Below are 22827 nucleotides of genomic sequence, written 5' to 3'. Positions count from 1 at the left end.
AGGAAGGCCGGTCCGGGGGGGCGCGCGTTTTCAAACTGCTTTAGGTTTTCAGCCGATCAGTTCCCCCTCCTGGTTTTTAGTTTGTGAGAAGTGCTCCCAGTGGCCGGGAGAAAAGAAAAGCCTGCCCTGTGACCGATTCGTCCGATTCGGGGTGGGGGTGGGTGGGGGGTTGGGGTTAGGGCTTAACGGGGGGCGACAGCGTAAGCTTTCCTCCAAAGGGCGGGTGTTGTGTGTGCGCGCGCTTGGAGAGATCAGGCGAGAGAGCACAGTGGCATGACTCGGGCATCATGGGGCCTTTCCACAGAAGGGGGGGGGGTTATACAGGTGGGACAGGGGCAAGTGGTATACTTAGGAAGACTTAGAGCTGGAAGCCATCCATTGGAGCTTCTTGCTGAGGGAAAAGGAACTGCTGGTTGGCCTGGTCCACCTGAGGAGCTAGACTGCTGTCTTCATCCTCCACGCCGAAGTAGCGCTCGATCAGGTCGAACGCCTTCTGGTAGATCTCCTGGTTGTCGTGGCTCTGGAGGAACTCAATCTTGTCTAGTCCTGGAAATAAACAGACATAAGCAAGTGATGAAAAGCTTAAAACCTTTGCGGACAATTTCTTAAACCAATATAATAATAATACTACTAATAATAATAAAAATAATAATACAGACTTGAATTTCCCTTCAGTAAGAGTAGAGATACATTTTTATTACGTTGAGGCTTGTATCTCATCTTTCCATTTCCTAAAGCAAATCAAGAAATCTTCAGGGGTTCATTTGAGTAAAACGAGATGGGGACATTTTCCATCTGATCGACCTGATCCTTTTTCTGATCGATGAAACCCTACTCAAGAACTAACATCATCAAGTTGTTTCTGAGCAAAGAACACCGCTATGCTCATTATTAGTGAAGCTATTTAAAAAAAAATCCCGTAAGAGCAACGGCTTTTAGAAGCATGTGTGAACAAAGCCCTATGACGGCATGGCGGCTGCTTATGCCTTTGTTGCCTAGCAGCATGCTAAAGGTCAGCAGGTCACCAGAAGCTAAACATCCTGCAGCAAAGTTGCTTCGTTTTGTCCTTTAGGGCAGTTCAAGTTTGGTCTTCATGGAGCAAGATGGATTGGAGTTACGCTCAGACACTTGTCAGCAGGTAATGCTATCTGCTATCTCTCATACAGGATGCTAAAAATACCTTAAAATGTCATCCGCAATCATTTTTGCGTCTGTTTGAAAATAGAAAGAAATTCCTGTTTAACATGAAAGCATCTCTCTTTGCCAAAGCAAGTCCTAAAATAAAAGAGCAATCACGATAAGGCTGCTGCATAGAGACAGTAAATGAATGAAAGCTTTTATAATCGGGCCAAAGTCAGTAAATCAGAGCTCTCAAGTATAGCTATTATTATTATTCTCAAACACTCTGGTAAAACATAAGGAGTATCTTGGAATATTTCAGATTTTCAGGTGTGCTGCTTGACAGAAGTCGCTGAACGCACCAAAACATACCTTGCTGAGTTTTCACTGAACTTTGAAATTAAATCAGGAATATTTATCGATTTGGGGGCCAGCTGTCACCTCTGGCCCAGGTGCAGCTTCCCTGGAGGCGGCTGAAGCAAAGCGCTGCCTCGCCCCGCAGATTTCAGACACATCTGGTTGTAAAGTAAAGCTTTATATTAGATCTTTGTCTCACCTATGGCTGGGTTAATAGTTTCAAAGACTTGTACTGCATGAGCTGGATGGATGGATGGACACTTAAAACTTGAGAGCTGCATTGTGAAATGAGAGAAAGCCTTCATAACTCCGCGGATCTGATACAGAGCGTCTGCGTCTAGGAAGCTCAAGTGTCCCTTTTCTTTTTTCCCCAGGTGTGGTTCATGGTTTGAAAACCCACTCTATCCATATTGGTCCTTAACATTAATGTTGCTCTTCAGTTTGTCTGAACCTTCCCACTTCTCCTCGCCCCGCGGCCAATCACTGAAAAGAAGGCCGTTGATCAGACTCCTCTGGATCGAGCGTTTTTCTAACGGCGTACCGTAGGCTTCCTCGATGAGGCTGCAGTAGGGGTTTACTCCGGTGCCGTTGTTCTCCTGCTTGGCCTCCTGCTCGCCCAGCCTCAGGATGTTTTCCAGCCCGTTCAGAGCCACCTGAACAATCTTGGAGTCCATCACGGTCAGCAGATCACACAGAGGCTTGATGCAGCCCAGGTTCACCAGATACCTGAACACAAACGGTAACAACACAGCAGATAAGGACTAAAGAGGATTTCTCCTCAGACTAAAATATTTCTCTACGTCCATTTGTAAAACCAGTCAGTATCCAACTAATAGGAATCTCTTTATTTCTCATGGTACTGGGACAAAAATCCCCAGATCTTGTGTATGATCTAACCTAACCTGTTTTACATTTGCATCATTTTATATTACAACCCGTTTCAATTCATTTTGGTTCTGATATTTGAGCCAATGAAATAGAGATCAGGATCTCTGATCAAAACCCAAATAACGAGGCAACAAACATGTGGTGGCGTCTTCTAGAGCCACATTTAAACCATAAGAGCTTACTGTCAACACTTGTTATCGATAAAGAACCTTTCAGCAGCAGAACGAGAGGCCTGCTGAGGTAAAGAGCCTGCATGTGTAGCGTCATGAGGTAAAAGGCTCGCTTTGTGAACCACTGATTGGATCAGAACTGGTTTCCCAACAGTAAGAAAGCGATCGCTGAGAAAACAAAGGACAGCAGGTCTCGCTACGGCCGCCTCCTAATTCACCGCGCAGTGAATTACACGCAGAGAAGAACACTTCTCTCCGGCCTCACCTGATCTGCTCTGGTGTTCCTCCAGATGTGGCGTTGGTGATGGCCCAGGCAGCTTCTTTTCTGGTTCTGAACTCTGCTTTCTGCAAGATTTCAATTAGTACTGGAAAGATGTTGGCATCAATCACCGTCTAGAGAGGAAGAGGAAAAATGATGCCACGGTTAGCCGTGACGAAGCTCTGCCACCGTTCCAGCACCTCAAACCAAGCGTCACGGTGCTCAGGCTTTCTTTAAGATGCGTCTGAAAACCACAATCTGGGATACTTAGGCTGCAAATGTCAAATATTTAGTGAAGTGCTGCATCAGTGGTGTTAATGTAAAGCCCATTTCCGTCACCCTGAATAAAACAGACGAGTCATGCTGAGCTGGAGCAGAATGTGCCTGGAATGATAAATCTGCATTAAAATGCATCTGGACAATAAACTGTGATCCTAATGATCCAGAAGGCTCTCAGCTGGATTCACATGTGGACTTTAGGCTTTAGGTGACGGACAGGGGAGCTGAAAACAAACCACACTTTTCCAAAACCATCTATTATTGTCCTCCCACTTAACAAATGTGTACTAATGTGTGTTGCATCCATCACATAAATGAGTGATTTAATGCCAAAACACGTAAAAACGTTAAAGCAGTGCAAATACTGCTCCCAGGCTGTGATTATGGAGGGAAATTGCTTTTTCACAGTAAATCGGGCACCGATTAACACATTTTTTTAAAACCTAATGTCCACTAATAACTACTAAAGCAATGGGACGTCCACCTTGTACTAACTCAATCTAAGCACTAACAGAGGATAGCAGCTGCGGCGGTTTTTTGGGGGAAAGTCACCTGTATCTGTGCTCGGTTTCCAGCTGTGATGTTGGAGATGGTCCAGCATGCTTCCTTACGGATGGACTCTTTAGGACTGCTGAGAAGGTGCAGCAGGCAGGGTAAGGCGGAGCAGTTCAACACCACCTAAACACAACCAGGTGAAAGCAGGTCAGAGCGGCAGCGGATCATCATTTCAGTGATGGAGTGTTCTGATGTTTAGTCAGGTGGAGAAAATAATAAGAGCACGCCCACATTCTGCAGGTTGCATTTAATGTAATTAAGATGATTTTATGAGTAATAGAAATACATGAAACAAAGAATATAAGTAAACAAACAATTCCATTTCCCTTTGAATTGCTTAAAACTGCAATAAACAGTACGCTTTTGTGTTTACCATATTTTTCGGACTATAAGGCGCAATTAAAATCCTTACATTTTCTTAAAAATTGATGGTGCGCCTTATAATCCGGTACACCTAATATATGATTACTGTTGTGCTTAATGGCTGATTTTATGTGGTACAATGGGCTCAAATATCTGTTAAAATGTGTAAGTATGACTTTGGTAAGCAACGAAGCTGCTCCGCTCAACGCATATTCGGAGCATTACGGTACACTGTGTCACTACCTGATCAGATCCCTGAGCTGTCCACAAGACTGCCTGACTGTAATGTCTAAACTAGAAGTGCATTCATGTAAGGCAGCAATAAACCAAGTAGGATAATTCAAAATAAAAGTTACGTTTATTTTGGCCTTATGTTAGAAACAGGGCAGTGTAGTCCAACTACTCTGTCCTCCTGACAGAGATGGATAGTTCTCCCTCTCAGGAGAGAGCGGTGTAAGGTGACCAGATTTGATTTGTCTAATGAAAACTGGGGACGTCTCTGATTTTGTTAAGCACAGAATCTCTGCCTGAGGGTTGGTTTGTTTCGTCTGAACTGCAACGCCGACCGGGCGGGGAAGGTGCGTTCAGCAAACTCTACTAAGTCAGGACAGCGGCAGGGCCGGGTAAATGCCTCTTGTTGCACTAAACTTTTTTTTACTCCATCCAAATGTCTCCATCAGGGACATTTCTAGGGACAGGTCATCCAAAACCGGGTCTGTCCCCAGAAATCAGGGCCGTCTGTTCACCCCAGCGGAGGGACGGAGAGATATTACACACTTGGAAGGAATATGTAATGCACCTTATGGTCCGAAAAACACGGTACTTGAACATCTGGAGCAAAGGATGCACCTGCAGCTTAAAAAAAATAAAACTGGTTCTAACATCAACGTGCCAAAAGCTCAGCGCTTCCTAGTTAAGGTCAATACAGAAACCAGCTGCCTCTGTACTGAAAACGGTCAATCATAAAGTGTCTGTTGCTTATTGAATTGTTTGTTTATGAAGAGATTTTCTTTTACATTAACAAGGAGAGTGTTATATAAATTAAATAGAAGCCTTGCAGTGTAGCTAAAAACAACAAGAAGGGTTTAACTTGGCACTTAATTGCACAGATGAACAAAAATCAGCAACAGAACCAACCTAACTCCGCTGTAGGAGGGACCGCTCTGATGTCTCTGAAGGTGCTCTGCTTCTTAGTGCCTGATAAAACTGCAGCCACTCACTCTTGGTGATGCTACCGGACGCCACGCCCTCACACTCTCCTCCCCTCTGTCACACACGCAGTGGGGTGTCTGCCCCCCTACCCGGTTTAACTTACTGATCCTACATCCTCACGTGATTGGCTGCGTGGCCGCCGTGCTGTCCGACAAAAACAACGTTCTGATGTGAGCGGCGCCACGGCTGAGCACAGAGAGCCAAGCAGCTTAAAGACAGCAGTGGAAGGCGGTTCTGACCCGCTCCCCTGAGTCGCCCGCCGGCTCCTGCAGCCACACCACCTGCACAGGACACGTCACCACCTGCACACTTCTGTCGCGTACGCAAGTGTTGCTTCAGTAAAAAAAAAAAAAAAAGTCTTTCTGATGTGTTTTTGTAGAACGACTTGATAATAAAAAGGCAATCAGGACGCGAATCGTCGCGTTGACTCGCTGCAGCGGATGTTTGCGGCTCCGCTGCGTCGGCACAGAGGACACGCTTTAATTGAACGCTTATCCAGTTTTGAAGCAAACGGACATGAGTTTTCTTTTCTGCTGAGTTTAAAGTGATTCCACAATTTTGACACTTTCTCTATGCTTCTTTTTGCCCCTCGCTGTCTCCCGCTATAGCAGATAACCGCTCCACCCGGGGGTCGGCCTCCAGGCAGATCACACGGCTGGTGAAGCTGGTTTTGTCGGTGTCTAAGAGGGCGTTTTTGTTGCTGGTTGGAGCGCTGAAACAAACCTGCGTCTGAATGTCGTCTCCGGTGACGATGTTCCCGACAGCTCTCAAGGCAGGAGAGGCCACCTTATAGTCCGTGTGCCTGTAGAGGAGGAGGAGGGGGGGGAGGTTGTAGCGGTGATGACCGGTCCCTTTCAAACGTGACACGACCAACAGAGTCAAGGCCAAACTTACATGAGCAGCTCCACGAGCCTCCTGCAGACGCCGGAGTCGATGACAGCCTGGATCTTGTCGTTGGGGCCGTCTGAGAGGTAGGAGAGAGCCCAGCAGGCGTCTGCCAGCAGGTCAGGGTCGCTGCTGAATAACAGCCTGGACAGTACAGGCAGGCAGGGCGACACCTGGACAGCACCAACAGCACAAGTTTATGAAACCCAGAAAAGACTAAACTAAGCAGCAGCTTGACGTTACATTTCTGATCTCGCACTAAAACGGCAACAGATTTTTTTTTTTTTTACTTTTAAAGAAGTTTCTGAACACTGAGATCAAGCAGAGTGGTTTTTAGCCATCAAGAGTACAGCATCTAGGTTTGTTTGCCTTTTTTTTCAGGGTTCTAACAAATTTTCCATCCCACAATTTTGTACTTTTCCAGACACATAACAGATTTAAAAACCATCTGGATGTTTGAAAAATATTCACCAAGTTTTAGGATCTTTAGGATTCACAATTAATTAAACGACACAATGTTATGTTTGACTCTGGATCATTTCATTACTTCTTTGGAATTTGGATCATCAAAGATCAACCCGATGTCTAAATTCTCTAAGACTTATAATATACTAAAATAGTAAAGGGATTATTTTAAAATAATTTTCCAAAAAAATATGCAAGCATCTTTGTCTTGTCTGTGTTTAAGAACGATTAAAAACCATGTTAAAAAGTGAATTCAGGTTTATCTCCATGTTCAGTAAAATCAAAAACCAAAACAATAATTAAGTTGTGAGACAAAAATCTATGTGCAGATTTTAAAATTTAAACGATGTCATCCAAATATAAATATCTGTAAAAAGATCTTTAATTTTTCAGGATTTGGTCATGCCTTGAATGATCAAACAAAGACAAACATCTGGAAACTTGAACTCATGCAGAGCTGGAAAACGCTAAAGGAAGGGAGTTCAGCTCAGTGTTAATGTCACCTTTTCAAAAGCAGGTGGAGGATTTTTGCCTCTGCAGAGATTAGACAGAGCCCATACTGCATTCCTGGTCATCGTCAGTCTAGTAGATTTGGTCAAAAGCCTAAAAAAAAAAAAAAGCAGCGGTGAGATAACATCATGACAGAAGTATGTCTGAGGCAGAAACTTGCTTGGGCTTGGCCATGGAACGTCAACAACACTGAATGAATGAGTGAACTTACAACAAGAGCGGGGGGAGGATGTTGCAGTTCAGCACATAGTCCCTGCACACGGCGCTGTCCCCGGCTATATTACCCAGAGCCCACACTGCCTGCAGCACACACACACACAGGGGAGTGAAATTTGTCATTTACAGAGAAAATGAAACAGGAGGAAGCTACCAGATCCCGTGGATCGGGACAATAACATCCTGTTCCATAAGGTAAGCTGAAAAAGCGTGTTACTTGTTCTTGGACGTCCTCAAAGTCTGAGTTAAGAAGCTCGATGAAGATGGGCACGGCTCCGGCCTCGATCACCGTCTTCGTCTGCAGGGACGTTCCCGAGGCGATGTTGGTCAGGGCCCAGGCCGCCTCGAACTGCAGCGGGGGGGAAAAACAACAAGAACTGGACTTACTGACATCCTGACAGACGTATTGAGGCACATCTCAACCTTTAAAAAGTCATTTTTCTGAACCAACCTGTAGTGTGCAGTTGGTGCTCTTCTGCAGAAACTCTACAAACCTTTCCACCACACCGGCTGTGTTTATGACTTCATCAATTGGTGGGTTGGGCTCTGAAAGGGACACACATTGAGACACGTGCTGGTTTTTCTCCTCATTTCCATTACATGAGCAACCTTTAGGACAGAAATGGTGACACTCCTGCTTCCTACATGGCTGTAAATCCGACACACACTGCATATATGACGTGTTACTCAAGTTAAAACGTCGAGAAAACCTCCTGACTGTCCTAAAAACTGCAGTTCCACGTTTATGACTCATTATGCAGGATCAGCTGATGAGCTCTATACGGAAAAAGAAATCCTTCGCGTCACACAGAGGAAGAAAGCTTTTACATTCCCACGTCCTATTAGTTATTTGGAGCTTTACGAGTAAAAAAAAAAAAAAAGGCCTAAGAAGATACTTTAATTACGCTGCACTCATGCAGTTTTATAGATGGCTCGGTCAAAAAGAAACAGTGCAATAAAGCAGGAGGACAATCCATTACCAGTCCTGCTGTGTGAGCAAACAACTGAGCTCATCAGATCAGAACACTGACGGTGATCAAATGCATTTTTAATCACAGAAACAATAGAAAACACGTTCCTATACAGACATTTGGCAGATTTACCCGGGCTGTTGTTCGCAATACGACATAAATGTCATTTTTTCAATAACCGCTCACCTTAGACTTAAAACTGTAGCCTTTCTGCGCAGCTCAAAGGCTACAGCGTGAACCGACTAGCCGACGGTAGTCAACGCATTCATTCCACAATAAAACAGATCAGGGTTGTTGAACAGAGATTACCTTAGAATTTTAAATCCAGGCAATCTTTTAATGGCAGCATTGATATTGTGCGTTCACATTAACCACATGTTTGAGTTTGGAGAAGCTTTAAGAGGGCAGGGGCCCGCTTAGCTCATGGCCCCTATAGGACTAGCAGCAAGCCAGGGGCCGGGGCCACCTAATGTGGATTCACACTAAATGAGGAGGCCTTACGCCAGGAAAGATTAGCATAGAACGTTTTACCAGAACATCACTTCACTTATCCTGACCCGTCAGTTTAACAGCATTATTGATACATTTCATGTCTGCAGAATCCACACATCCTTTAAAACTAATAAATTAGCTTTGAAACACCGTGACAATGACTTCCTAAGCACTACGCCGCGTCTCTAGAGAAAGATCGCAGCCATTTCTGCAGGAATCGAGACGTTCACACACAAGAGTCCGTACAAACCTTTGGAGAGTAGCTTTCTGAACTTTTGTGTTGTGGCGAGCTGTAGCTCTGGGTCTTCTGAAAAAAGCATCTCCACCATGTCTCTGGTGATAACCCCTTCCTGCGGGAGAGCAAGTGCGATGAATCTGAGTAGCCGATACGATCAGCACACGTTTATCATTTTCTAACATCAGCAGGCAAGGCATAAAAGAAACCAGCAGAATGAAACATTTCATGACAAAGCTCAAAGTGTTCAGACGTTTTAGGAAAAGAGCTACTCACTGTTGCTGGAGAGTTGAGGTACGAGTCCACCAGCGGACTCTCAAACATGACCTCCTCTTCATTGAGAACGTCCACGTTTCTCCTCTTGAAAAGCTGCAAAGCACCACAGAGTCACAAAGCGGCCCTACTGTAGCTAGGCTATAAAAATGATTTCTTTAGGGAAACAAACACAACAACAACAAAAAAAAAAGCAGTGCAACAAAGAATCTGCAGTAGACGGCCCTACCTGCTGCTCTCGTTTCTGCTTCCTGAGCTGGATGCCCTCCTCTTCTCTCCTGCGCCTCATCTCCTCTGGATTGAGTGCTTTGTTCTTGTAGCGGTTCATCCTGTAGTTGTCCTTGGCCGGACTGGCTGACGGTTCTGACGGGCGCAGAGAAACACAGACATGTGATCCAGACGCAAGCTGGAAAAACCAACGTGCGCAGTCTCCGCGGCGGAGATGAGCTCAACTAGGACACCGGGCGTGAGGAAGCAACACATGAGAGGGATGAAGCTTGCGTTCATGCCCCCCTCTCACGGCGCTAATATTAGGCTGTGACGAGGGAAACGGCGCGGACAGACTAGTAGAAAAAAGCCTCGCATAAATGGGCTCAGAAAGAAACAGCCTAAAAATACGCAGGAGCTGTTTATCTATCGGTGAAGTGAGAGCATCATAAAAACATTTAATGAATGCAGATGGAAAAGCTAGCATCAATTGGTGCCTGCTATCAGCCTTTGTTGCAGCCGTCCACCTGCATGGGCCAGCAAGTATATCTGAGTCACCCAGGGTTGCAAAAGAATGCTGGGGGTGGGAGGGTGGGGGAGAGAGGGGGCTGTCCCCACAACAGAAAACCACCATCGCAGAACGTTGCCAAGCACCTGTGCCAGAACCCCCCTGGGCTACCAGCAGGGGGGTTCTAAGGCAAAATATTCCAATAAGTGCTTGAAATTGAGGTCGCATTTTGTGTAACCAGCCTTCTAAAACGATGTACTGTCGAGCCACAGGCTCCGGTTGCAGCTGGTCGCTGTCATTTTTCTAAGAAGCTAGTCAGATTCTATTCTTTGTGACGACTGCTCAGCCTGTTAGTTGTTTGGGGCAAGGTGGAACAAAAATAGCCTGGAAATTCCCCGAGACCCCCCGCTGACAACACGAACCCCTCCGGGGTACACGCAACTGCAAGGTGGAAACCGGTCAGAAGCTGCTGAACACACTAAACCTTTGAGGTGTTTTAGACGCCTCGAGCTTGTGGAAGCCTTTTATCAGTAGGTCTCCAACAACTGTCAAAGTATTTTAGCAAAGGTAAATAAATACAAGAAAATTACAACCCACGATCAAGCACTATCCCTGAAATAAACACACCGCAGCAGTAAAGTAGCCTCTCAGTTTGGATGAGCGTAGGAGCATGTCATCCAGGCTGTTTGCACACTTTCCTGTCATACCCTCTATCATTTTCTAGACTCAAAATTCCAGCGTCTTAGTTTTTAAAAGCGCCTTTATGCAAAATGTCTTAGTAGATATGAACGCTCCCTGTAAATATACAGCAGACATGCCTAAATTGATACGCCTTTAAATATAGAATTTGCCCACACACACAAAAAAAAACACATAGGAAAGAATCTGTTAACTGGATAAACAGGTGGGATGGATGATTGGAAAAGGAACAAACAGAAGTAAAACAATGGACTGAGGGAAAGAATTAATAGATGGATAGCACTTTTCAGGGGATCAGAGACTGGAAATTCAAATATGTTTAGCGTGCTAATACAGACTTGTAATCAAAATCCAATTTCTTCATTTTTTCATACGGTGTGGGAATAATATGGCCTTTCAGATGTTAAATACTAATGGGATTATGGAGTATAAAAGGAGAGGCATAAAATATGCCCACAGCAGCTTCCTTTCTGAGTCAGATTACAATTTAACACGATCACTAAATTGCCTTTAGACTATATTTAAACACAGTAAACTGACTGCACCGGTTCCACCATCCATGTTATCCATTTGCCTGAAACGGTGCCCTGAAGCATGAAACATCAGACGCGAAGCTAGCGTCTTACAGCACTTTTAGGATCGTCCTTCCTTCCAACACACACAAAAAAACAACCACGCCAGCAGTTTATCAGACACATTGAAGTTTGTGTTCTTTCCAGATCGCAGGCCTGAAACTGACCGAAAACCTTCCAAAAATTAAAAACACGATCTCCTTCTACCCCGACCCTCGGTGTTGTGTAACAACGCGGGTCTCTGGAATGAGGCTGAAAGACAGGGCTAAGGCACCGCAGCTAGCATTCATGCTAACACAAATATCTACCGTGTTGCCTGAGCCGCTTTACTCTGGCAACCGTTTATATACGCGGAGACGTTCAGCAGCTCACATTAAGTTGTTGTGGTGCATTCACGGGTCGAAGGGCTTGTTTAAGTTGGAGATTATGGACACAGCTAATACATGTAAATACCTCGACCCCCTAAGTTTACCTGTACATAAAAACGACAAGGAGGGGGGGAGACCGACGTCACGACAAATTGCCGATAAGAACGAAAAGCATTCACGAAAATAGTCTAAAATAAATAAAAAGACAACACTACGTGGGTCATTGTAATGGTAAAGCGCGATGCTAACGTTGTTTGCACCTAGCCAAGTTTTACCACAAGTTAGCTTATCAAGTTAGCGCTCGTCGTTTCTCGTCGTTCAAACGACACGTTCCCAGCTTAACTAGTACCTGGTAGCTAGTTTAAAAGAAGTGTCACCAGAGCGAACGGATAACTGGTCGTTTATTCAAGCGCCGGGTGAAACGCGCAAAACAATTTCCAACTGCGTGCATAGGCTACATTATTAGCTGCGCGGCTAACGCGTTAGCCAAGTAGCTACACTAAAGTCACAGAACCATTCCCCAACTGTCACTTTCGGCCACGCGGAACACACTTCGACCGCGTGAGCACGTTCAGTTGTGAAAACCACTTACCCATCGCGGAGTTTGTGTTTTAAGTATAGTACGCCGTGAAGATGTATATCAAGTTCAAATCCTCTTCCCCACTGCTAGCTTTCCAGAATTTGCTCCAGTAAGCAATATGTCTGCCGGAAACATGAAAATATAGGAGCGGCTTCCCGCCACCAGAGGTCGCCCCAGTACCACAAACGTTACATTCAACCCTCGGCGACGCGCGCGCGCGGACATATTGGCAGACAAAAGCTCAGCTGGTGTGTTTTGGGAGATAACTTTTTCTGCATCAGTTGGTTGTTTGTTCCCTTGTAGCGGAAGTGTAATGCACTAAATGTAAGCCGAGCCGATTCGTGGTCGTACAGTGAATTACCGGTTTCAGAGTTTAGAAATACACAATACATCAGCGTTACATTATTGTTACAAAGTTGGTGTAACAGACCACAGCCTTTAAACGTATCACACATTTGCATCAAAAATATTTTAGGGCTTCCTACACATTTATTTTTTATTTTTTGAAAAAATTCCATACTTGTCAGAAACGGAAGTTTCCTGGGTTCTGTTGAGAAAGTTATGTTTTGCAGAAGCACAGGGTGTTCATTCATAAACTAGTGCAGGTTAAATCAGTAAAATGGGAGGAGTGTCTTAAAGAATGTTGTCACTACAGAGACATTCTGTTTTAATGAAGGTTAAAACAGCTACAGCTGTAAAAAAAAAAAGGAAAAAAAAAAGGAAAAAAAAAAAAAGGGAGAGAAGCAGGAATACATCAGAGAGGAAGAAGCAGATGGAGACCTGATAAGACGACCCTGACAGGAGACCAGATGAGGGGGAGACCAACACTGCAGGATGTAAGCAGGCTCCGGTATGGCCCACCGTCAGGGCTTGGATAAATCCACAGCAATACCATATAACTTTTTATAAGAGGTAAGTCGGAATCTCCTTCCCTCGAGACCCCAGCTGTTGGTGGACGTGAGGAAAATCCATGTATCGATACACGTTTTGTACTACTCAACTCTTTTAATACATTTTGATTAACTTTCAATTCAGTCTCTGATTTAGTAATGCCCATACGTGTCCTCAATTTCCAGAACAAACAAATGCGCAGTTAGGTGGAAATATTGCCTAACAGTTCTGTTCATTTTATCTGGTTTGAAAAGCATAAACACAAGAGCTCACTCTGAATGCAGTGCAAACCGTAAAACATATCTCTGCCACAGCTCTTTTGTAATATCCAGTGTGTCTCTCTCCTCAACATCTGGTGTGGTAAGAACCGGGAGGTTCTTACCACACCTAGTTTGCATTGCTAGTTTGCATTGAAAAGTTCCATTTTACCATTAGGTATTGCTGGTTGTAGCTCTCAAAATTTACTTTGAAACATAGCCTAAACTTCATGTAGCAGGATGAACTGTCAGAGCAGCAGTGAAATGAGATTCCTGATGGAATGTCATACCATTTTTTGCAAATTCAAGACACTTTGGGGTCTCTGATTACCCAAAGTAGCTCTAGACAAGCCTGATTTGACTAGCTGTTTTCTAAATGCGCCCAACTTCTTGATGGAATATGCAGTCAAAGCACCATAGTAGATATTTCAGGCCATACTCTCCCAATGTTTCTATGTCGACGCAAACCCGGACATTTCTTTAAGTTAAGCATTATTTTTGTGGTAAAATATCCTATTATTATACATATTATTGCCCGTTCCTTCCTGAAATAGGTGTTGGGAAAAATTACATATACATTTGGGCCCAAAACGGGCTTGACAGAGCTACTGGCTTTGTAGCTGCACTTTCACTGTCAACAGACACACTAAAGATGTGGAACGGCTAACAATAGTGCCAAAATCATGTCGTAGGTCCTCTTGTCGTGTTTTGATCTGCTAAACCAGTTAGTTGTTAGTCAGTTCCACCTGGCTCGTTTTTTTTTTTTTTTCCCCCTAGGCTGACCGTGAGAGATGCTGTCTACATAGGTGATGCCTTCTCCTTTGTGAAAACAGGTAGAGAGTTCTGCAAATCCAACTCCAAGAATGCTGACAAAGACCTGAAAAGTGAGCTCACATCACATCTATTTTAAAGCCTGTGCACGGCGGCAGTATCCGTGGATCGCTGTTCAGGAAGAAGACGGGCACTCTGTCTCAGAGAAGATCATGTTTCGGTGAAAGATGCGTGTAGCAATCCAAGAACAAAAGCAAAAGACCTTGTGGTGTGGAGATGCCGGCTAACGCTGGCAAGACAACGTCGTTATCCACAGTGAGACAAGTCCTGGGCTGAAAAGCTCATCAGGAAGAAAGAAGCCATTACTTCAAAAGCAACATGAAAAATCAATTTAACAGTTTGTAAATGCTCTCAGGGGCAAATAGTATATATATATTTTTTTACACATGCCCTGTGGTATTATGAAACTATAATTGAGGTGTTTGGCCGTAATGGCTGTTGCTACATGTGGAGGAATGGGGCAGGTTGTGGTAGGTGGGTTGGGGGAGCTTGCATGCTAGAGAACAGCATCCTTACTTGGGTGTTTTTGCTCATCCCATGGTCGATCTGTGGGTAGAGCTGAAAAGGTGGATGCAAGCGAGGCGGCGTCCCGTTATACCAGTTCGGTAAGGAGGAATGGGCTAAATTTCTAACAAACTTTGGTGAGAGCTTACGTCAAAAGATGCGCCAAAAGTTAGACCCAAGTCACACAGTTAAAAGACTATTCTACCATGTGATGTGGAAATGTGCGCACATTTCTAAAATTAAGGAAAGTTAGTGAAAATTGGGATCTCATTTCAATTGACACAATATGAGGAAAGGGTAAGGGTGTATATTAACATCCGTCTCAACCTTACCTTAAAACACTTGCAGATTCAATTGGAGTAAATTGTAGTTCTGCAAAGTATAGAGCCCAAGTTTGAGCTCGATTCAAAATCAACAATTTGTGATTTTTATTTATGAAAATCCGAGTTAAGTTTGCTTTGCTTTGCGTTGGTCTGCACTGTGCTTTGTGTGGTTGTAACGTGAAAAAAAGCGAACTAGAGGTATAAATATTTTTTGCATTGTATTTCATCTACAACACAGATCAAAACCCTGACACTGCAGTATTTATCTTCTTTTTTTAATGCACATATTTCCAAAAGTGTTAAAATACTGAATCAGTCAAACAATGGCTGATACAGATGAGTTGACCACACATGATCCCATGCAGCGGCATTCTTTCCTCACACCTTCTGCCCTCCGTCCCGGTTCGGATGCCTCCGCTTCTACTGTATCTGTACATCTCCCTTTGACTTCGAGACTCGCCGTGAACAGCCACAGGTCCCCAGCGTGTTTTTTTTTCCTCAAATTGAAAATGACAGAGTAATACAGGTGAGGTGCATCTATGGTCGATTTGCTGGGAGCAAGAGGTGGTAAATTACTGCACTATATTGTGATGCAGCAATGTCCTGTGACATGGCTCCCTGAGGGGACCGGATGTGCTCCCAGAGAAAACTTTAGGGGGCAATGTTGCACAAATGAAAGAGAAGATGACTCGTGTCAGGCTAGATCTCTCCCCTGTTTGAAACGGCGTGTGGGGTCAAATCAACTGTGCCATAACCGAGGTGGTTTCTTCGCAAGCCCGTGTGCAAACATTGTAAAGGATCCGTGGTCCCTGACTGTGGCCGGATTGTGCTTGACTCAGCAGAGCACTAAAGCCGGAGCATTCACCACCACCAGCAGGTGTGCTGGCGCAGAGATAAATCAGGAGCTGGATTGCAGCTTTTTCCGCCAGCATCAAATAACCGATTCACACAGGACCAATTTGTCCTCCGGAGTCAGCATTCAAATGCTCTCAGATCCAGACCAGGGCGCGCTCTGGCCAGGGCTTTTCACCTCTGGCTCTTTTAGCCCTTTACCTTTTGTCGTTTCTAGGCCTGCTGAAGCACATCACACAGCAGCTGACACTCCGCAGAGAGATGCAAGGGCTACCCATAAGTTAATGCCACAGAGTAAAGAGGGCCTTTGTAATGAGATCTTGTTAGTAATGCACGGCACATCGCTTACTTTGCCTTTTATCTTAATATATCATGCCATATACTTCCTATTTTTGTATTCTCTTTAAATGTTACATGGTCTGCACCACAACAACGCCATGTCAAATTCCTTGTATGTAGAAACACTTGGTCGACAAACCAAATTCTGATCTGATTCTGACTAGTTTTAAACTCAAACTCGGAGGGAAATGCCCCCTCTGGCTGCCAGTTTCCACTCATCATCATCCCTTAATGTACAGTACACCTAATGAAGAGTGCAATCAATACCCTCTGGGTCCATACAAATTCAAAATACTCTAAATTAAATAATTAAAAAAAAAAAGTACAGCAGGACCGCTTATGCCAACCTCATTAGTAGACATCAGCCATTCAAGCTGAGCCAGCTTTATTGATAAACTGCAGTGCATGCTCGACAGGCTCTTTAATATTGCTGCAACAGCACAAAGAGTTCAACAATGAGGTGTCACTCAAGTAAAGTTTAATTGCATGGAAATTCAAATGTGTGCAAAGGAAATCAAACGATTTGACAATTGTGTTCAATCCACAGTCAAGTGGGGATGGAGTGGGGGGGGGGGGGGGTTGTAAACTTTATGTTCAATGAGACATGGAAACATGTTGGAAATGATTTTTGATGACGAGTTCTGAATAAATCAACACCCTCACATCCTTTCCTGCAGCCAACCGCCCATCCATTGTCTCCTGCTTAAAAAAAAAAAAAATTCAGCTCACAGGGATAACAGGTCCAGACACGCTTCTGGTGTCACTCTGACGGTTTCCGAGGTGTTCTTAGATCAAAAAAAAAATTACAAAGTGCATCCAAAGGGAGAAACCATGGAGACATCCAGATCAGTTGCAAGAACTTCATCCACATAGAAAGAACTGACTTCTTCCTAGTTAGAGGAGCTGCAGCTCTACTTTGTGCCACCCCGTGAACGAGCGACAGCCGCCTGTCCAAAAGAAGCCCATTCAGCCGTTGTTCTTCATGATTACCTGGTACCAGGGATGCTTTCAACAGCAATTCAGTCCCTGTGTAGCCAAAACAAGAGCTGTGTCTGCATTGCAGAGATGAAGTTAAGATTGTTCACAGTACACGCTGGACTCTGCCAGGGCTGCTACTAGTTGGGGGTGGTCACGGCCAGAGTATTAACGCATTATTACATCGCCAATATGGATGTTTTAATTTAAAGGGAAGTTATGTCCTATGCTCGGTTTTAGGATCCCCCTCCTCTGTGGTTGGGTACTGATGCCCTATATAATGACACCTTACCGGGAAACGAAAATAGGAGTTGGCAATGGGTTAAACCCGAGTTAAAAGCGTTCCAGTTAATACAGTCAGAGAAGTCGGGATTCCAAAGTAAAAACAAAAAAGGAAAAGGTTAGGATTCCAATACGGCGACAGCCAGGAAAGCTGTTGTGATGTTCATAGTACCTCTTATAAACATCCTTTAAACTTGTACTTTCCGCATGCAAACACCACTTTTGATTTGTTTGGTTTAGAGTTGCAGCTGCTACATGCCAACGATGATTTTAGAAGCACTCTTACAACGGTTACTGGTAAAATAAACCTGTTTTATCACAGCTTACTGTTGTTGGTGTGAGGAGCTGCCATATTGGATCCAACAATCGGCCTTAAAAACTTTTCCAGATCTCCGAGGGAAAAGTCCGACTATAGCGGCCATTAAAGTTGATTTCTCTGCTCGGAAGCCAGGATTTCAGAGTTCCCACTGAAAATGGAAAGCAACGTTAAACACCCCTTTATGCTTTTGCAGCAGAGGAACTTATTGGTCATATCAGCTTTGTAGGAAGAGCTGCCTTCTGTTTAATTAAATTTTTCCTGTTTGTTATTTTTTTAGGTCGATTATTTGCTGTTTTGAATATTTAGTTTCCTGGAGTAAGGTAAGTTTAATTTTTTTTTTTTTTTTAGGGTTGTTTGGTTTGTTATGTTGATCTGAACTCTCCCTGTAGCTTAGGACCAGTCTGCATAAAAGAAAGCTAAACTATTGTAGAAAATAATCATCTTAAATGTCTGTTTATCTCTTCTGTCATTATCTAGACCATGGAAGTCCAAAGTGCGCCCTGGGGTCATTTACGGTCCCTGGACTGAATTTGTGCAGCGCCCAACTGCAAATCAAGAATTTGGGCCACCAACACCGGTGGTTGATGTAAAAGGAGACTTTTTATTTTCAATTATGGCAAACTTATCAAAGACATGTTGAAATTTGGTGCACCAAAGCCTTGATTTAATTCATTTCCTAAAACTAGCTTAACACAGCAAATGTTTTCAAGGAAAGACTGACCCAATTCCTGTTTGTATTGCTGAAAACAGACAAATATTTCATATTTATGCCCGAAACGAATTTGCAAACTGGATAACCATCTTTTAGTGAGGGCAATGTGGTCAAGATGTGCATCTACAGTGCTTTGCACATCCATTTCCTATAGGAAATGTGACAGATTCTTAAAATTAAAATATTGTAAAAAAAATATCACATCTTATTTTTGGGGTAAATTTAGTTGTTCTTTAAATTATCTTGTTTAATCACTCGTGTGCTTTTAATTTGATAATTGTGCATCCATAACAGAAATTTTGAACACACTTAAACAAGACCTGTCAGTGGATGTAACAATAGTCATGGAGAGAAGGTTGTCCGATTTAAAAAGCTCCGGGTACCATCTTTGCTTTTTGCAAATCAGGATTTGCACTGGGAAACTTCAAGCAATGACCTTCATTGCTTTCCATCACTTGCTCTCAAGTGATGTAAGGACAAAGCAGGACATGGAGATGGGTAGACAGATTAGGGCCTAATCTGCAGCAATGCAGTACTCCTGTCTACAATTTGGAAAAAAGACCTGAACCTAAAAGAGAAGCTGTTGATTTGCCGGTCCATCTTACCTATGCTCATCCCAATGCAAAAAAAAAAAAACCCATTTCAAAAACATTTTCTTGAAATGAGTGTATTTGTCCTTGATTTGAGCAGGTGAAGAAGATTTTCTGGCAATGGAATGAGTATTTCTAAACCAAAAAAATAAGATAATTAGATATACTGCACTTGAAATAAGATGGAGATGAGTTTTTTTCTATTTTAAGTGCAAAAATCTTATTCCATTGGCAGGAAATCTTATTTATCCGCTCAAATCAAGGGCAAATAAACTAAATTCAAGAATATTTTACTTACTTTTAGCTCCCTTTTTGCAGTGCTATATATGGTCACCTATGATCATGTCATATGAAGACCCAGAGCTATAGCCACAATTTAAAGTAACCAATTTATCTACGTCCCATTCCTTTAGACCACTGCAGAAAAAAAAAAAAAAAAAAAAAAAAAAAAACGAAAACAAAAAATCAAGATATCCACAGTGAGAACATGGAACCTCTGGACAGATCATGTCCATTGCAAAGGAACACAGAGACACTCAAGACAAACAGCTACACTCACACGTATAGACACAGGCAATTCAGAGAAACCAGTTAATCTAAAATATATATTTTTTTCTTACCTTGCACAGGGAGAACATGTAACCTTCATACAGAAAGAGCAAAGGCCAGGATTCCAATCCTGGACCTTCCTGCAGCAGGGCAACAGTGCCAGCAACCGCCCCACGGAGCAGCTCATATTTGAATCCCCACAGACAAGTAAAAACGAGTCTACTCAGACTAAAACTGTTTGCCACACAGAAAGGGTAATGACATCAAGGACCCAAAATTCAATTATGAGGCATCAAAAGCACTTTACTTTTTATTGTGCTTATCTTGTAGCACAAATACAGCCGAAGTGACTGCTGCTTAATTCAATTACACCAAATATGATAATAAAGCCAGTCTGCTGAAACGTGAGAGAGTGGCTTGGCCGCCTCTGGGAGAAAGAACATCTGTAAGGCTCTGTGGCAAACGCTGTGTGCGAGAGCAATAAAGAGTGAGAAAGATAACACCGTGGGGAGGATAACGTGCGGAGACAGCAGCGTGTCAGCGCGTGTGGGGTGTGAATGGAAAAGAGAAGATATGTCTTCATAATATAGTGTTGAAAATCAATTCAGCCTCGTCCACCCCATGCTTTTTTTTTTTTTTTTTTTTTTACCTGGCAACTCGGGAGGTCTTCCATTCGCCCCGTCTTTCGCCCACTTTCTGACATCTACCGGGTGGCAGGGGCGATAAGTAAGATGCTGAGTAGGTGATTTCTGGACTATTCTTTTGGATGATTCCTTTTGTGCATAAGGGAGATTTGTGAGGAACTACTTGAATGCTAATGCATTATTTCTACCCAGCTGGATGAAAGACTCAAAAAGATAACTGTGTGCCTAACATAAGACAGGTGGATTCTGTGGGATATCTTTTCACATCTAAGCCAAACCGTTGTGTCCTGGTATAATAATCTATTTCTCTTGAACTTCAATCCACTTTTATCGTGGCATGTGCTTTTTCAAAGCTCTCTGGCTTCTTTTAGCAATGTTTTCACACTGTGAAACCTGGATAGGAGGGATACCATGCTTAGAAGAAGTTTGAAAGAGCTTTTGCCTCAATCCCATGGTTCTCACATGGCAAATTAGCTATTATGTAGAGCTCGCTACTTCTTTCCTTGGTCCCTAGCTGGTGATGCGATGGGAGGTCATCCTCATAACCAATATGCTGCTCAATGGAGGTAGAGGGCACATGCTGTCCATGAAGCTTTTCTTGACTTCAAAGTCCATGGACCTGGCTTTTGTTTCATTTAGATTAAAACGTCTTGACTTCAGATTGACTTCAAATAGCTTTACCCATGTCTTTAGAACTTCAAACTGAAATGCTTCTGAGGATTCGTGTTTGCAATGTCATGGTTCCAACCCTTTCTTCTTCATCCAGGACTGGGACCAGCAAAAGTGTCCCAGTTTGATTCAATTCAATTCAATTACATTTTATTTATATAGTGCCAATTCATGAAACATGTCATCTCAAGGCACTTTCCAAAGTCAAATTCAATCAGATTATGCAGATTGAGTCAGATTATACAGATTGGTCAAAAAATTTCCTATATAAGGGAACCAGTTGATTGCATCAAAGTCTTGACAAGCAGCATTCACTCCTCCTGAAGAAGTGTAGAGCCACAGGGAGAGTCGTCTGCATTGTCCATGGCTTTGCAGCAATCCCTCATACCGAGGAAGCATGAAGCGACAGTGGAGAGAAAAACTCCCCATCAACGGGAAGGAAAAATCTCCATCAGAACCAGGTTCAGGATAAACGGTCATCTGCCTCGACCGACTGGTGGTTACAGAAGACAGAGCAGAGACACAACGAACTCAAAGGAAGACTTCGGTAGAGGGGAGTGTCTCCTGCGCTGACTGCAGCTGGGAGGGAGTGCGTGCTGATGGGTAGCACGACAGGACCTGCTGCTCATTGTAAAAAGTCTTCATTCACCATAGATTCCTGTTTGGTTTTTTAAAAAGAGTGTGTAGGGGCTAAGCCGATGCTTAAAGCCACCGGAGTGTTTTTAAATCGTACTCTTATGGTTGACACGCATCTGCTGGGGTGAGATGGTAAACAGGAAACGTCCAGACGCAGTTCTTGCAGTTAAAAGACGATTTATTCCCACTTTAGCTTTCTTATAAAATGAAAGATAAAACGGCCAGCTGTATGGGAACAGCGTTTCCCGGCCAAGCGGTCAAAACCGTTTTGCCTTTTCTGGTGAAATACACACCCATACACGCATCATTCCCCACCTCATATAGACTTTACACATATTGGCTTCTACAGAGTCTCTGAAGAGTAGTGAATACTTTCTAAATACAGGTACAAAATTTTTTTCAATATCATGAAAATATTTTTTGTCACTCATTTCAGAAAGTGAAACTTATATATTGCTGGTACATAAATTCATTACACTTGTTGAGTGAAATATTGCAAGGCTTTTATTTGTAGTTTTTAATATTATGGCTTACAGGTAAGGAGAACACAAAATCCAGTGTCTGAAATTATTGTGAAAAATATTGGAAACTCAAGGTGTCACACCCTAATCAGCCAATTAACTCAAAACACCAAAGGTTAGTTTGGGGTGGTAGGCTACACAACCATTGGGAAGACTGCTGACTGGACAGATGTACAGAAGATGGTCATTTACACGCTCCATAAGGAGAGTAATTCACAAAAAAAATCATTGCTGAATAAGCTTGTTGTTCATAGAGTTCTGTATCCCAGGATATTTGTATAACGTTGCGTGGAAGGAAAAAGTGATGTAGGAAAAGCTGTGCCAGCAACAGGGATAACCACAGTCTTTGGAGGATTGAAAGCTGGAGCTGCATATTTTCATCTTTAATAGAGGAAAATAAAAATAACCCTAGGTTTGTATTTAGCACAGTTGCCAAACTTACCCAGAGTCTTCTAAACCATCAATTCTTTCAGTTCTCAGCAGTAATGACTTTATGGGATTCTTTATAAATAAAATTTATTCTATTAAAAATAAAATCATTGGCATCCTCCCTAACATGATTACGTTGTCCTCAGTGAGCGAGGCAGTGTTGGTGGAATCTTTAGAACCTAATCTGTGATTGGACTGTTTAGACTCAGTTGAGCTTTTTGAGTTATTTAAAATTTTAGCCTCATCTAAACCAGTGGTCCCAAACTCCCGTCCTCAAGGGTGCTGCAGCCTGACTCCAATATGACTCCTTTGCAGAGCTCT

General features: G+C 43.2%; 1 protein-coding gene across 1 annotated transcript; it reads right to left on the bottom strand.

Annotated features, from left to right (window-relative positions):
* kpna6 (karyopherin alpha 6 (importin alpha 7)) lies at positions 1-12338 on the bottom strand. Its single transcript, XM_012875765.3, has 14 exons — positions 12196-12338; positions 9479-9612; positions 9253-9345; positions 8992-9091; positions 7730-7824; positions 7496-7627; positions 7274-7362; positions 7056-7155; positions 6097-6260; positions 5926-6004; positions 3625-3750; positions 2800-2927; positions 2018-2202; positions 1-546 (listed from the first exon to the last, which is right to left on the bottom strand). Exons 1-14 carry the CDS (start codon positions 12197-12199, stop codon positions 359-361), a joined length of 1617 nt encoding a protein of 538 aa, XP_012731219.1. The 5' UTR covers positions 12200-12338; the 3' UTR covers positions 1-358.
* Positions 12339-22827: the final 10489 nt, after the last annotated feature.

Source organism: Fundulus heteroclitus, chromosome 13 (assembly GCF_011125445.2).
Source record: "Fundulus heteroclitus isolate FHET01 chromosome 13, MU-UCD_Fhet_4.1, whole genome shotgun sequence".
Taxonomy (NCBI): domain Eukaryota; kingdom Metazoa; phylum Chordata; class Actinopteri; order Cyprinodontiformes; family Fundulidae; genus Fundulus; species Fundulus heteroclitus.
The sequence above is the reverse complement of the archived record's forward strand: the minus strand, read 5'-3'. Positions and strand labels throughout refer to the sequence as shown.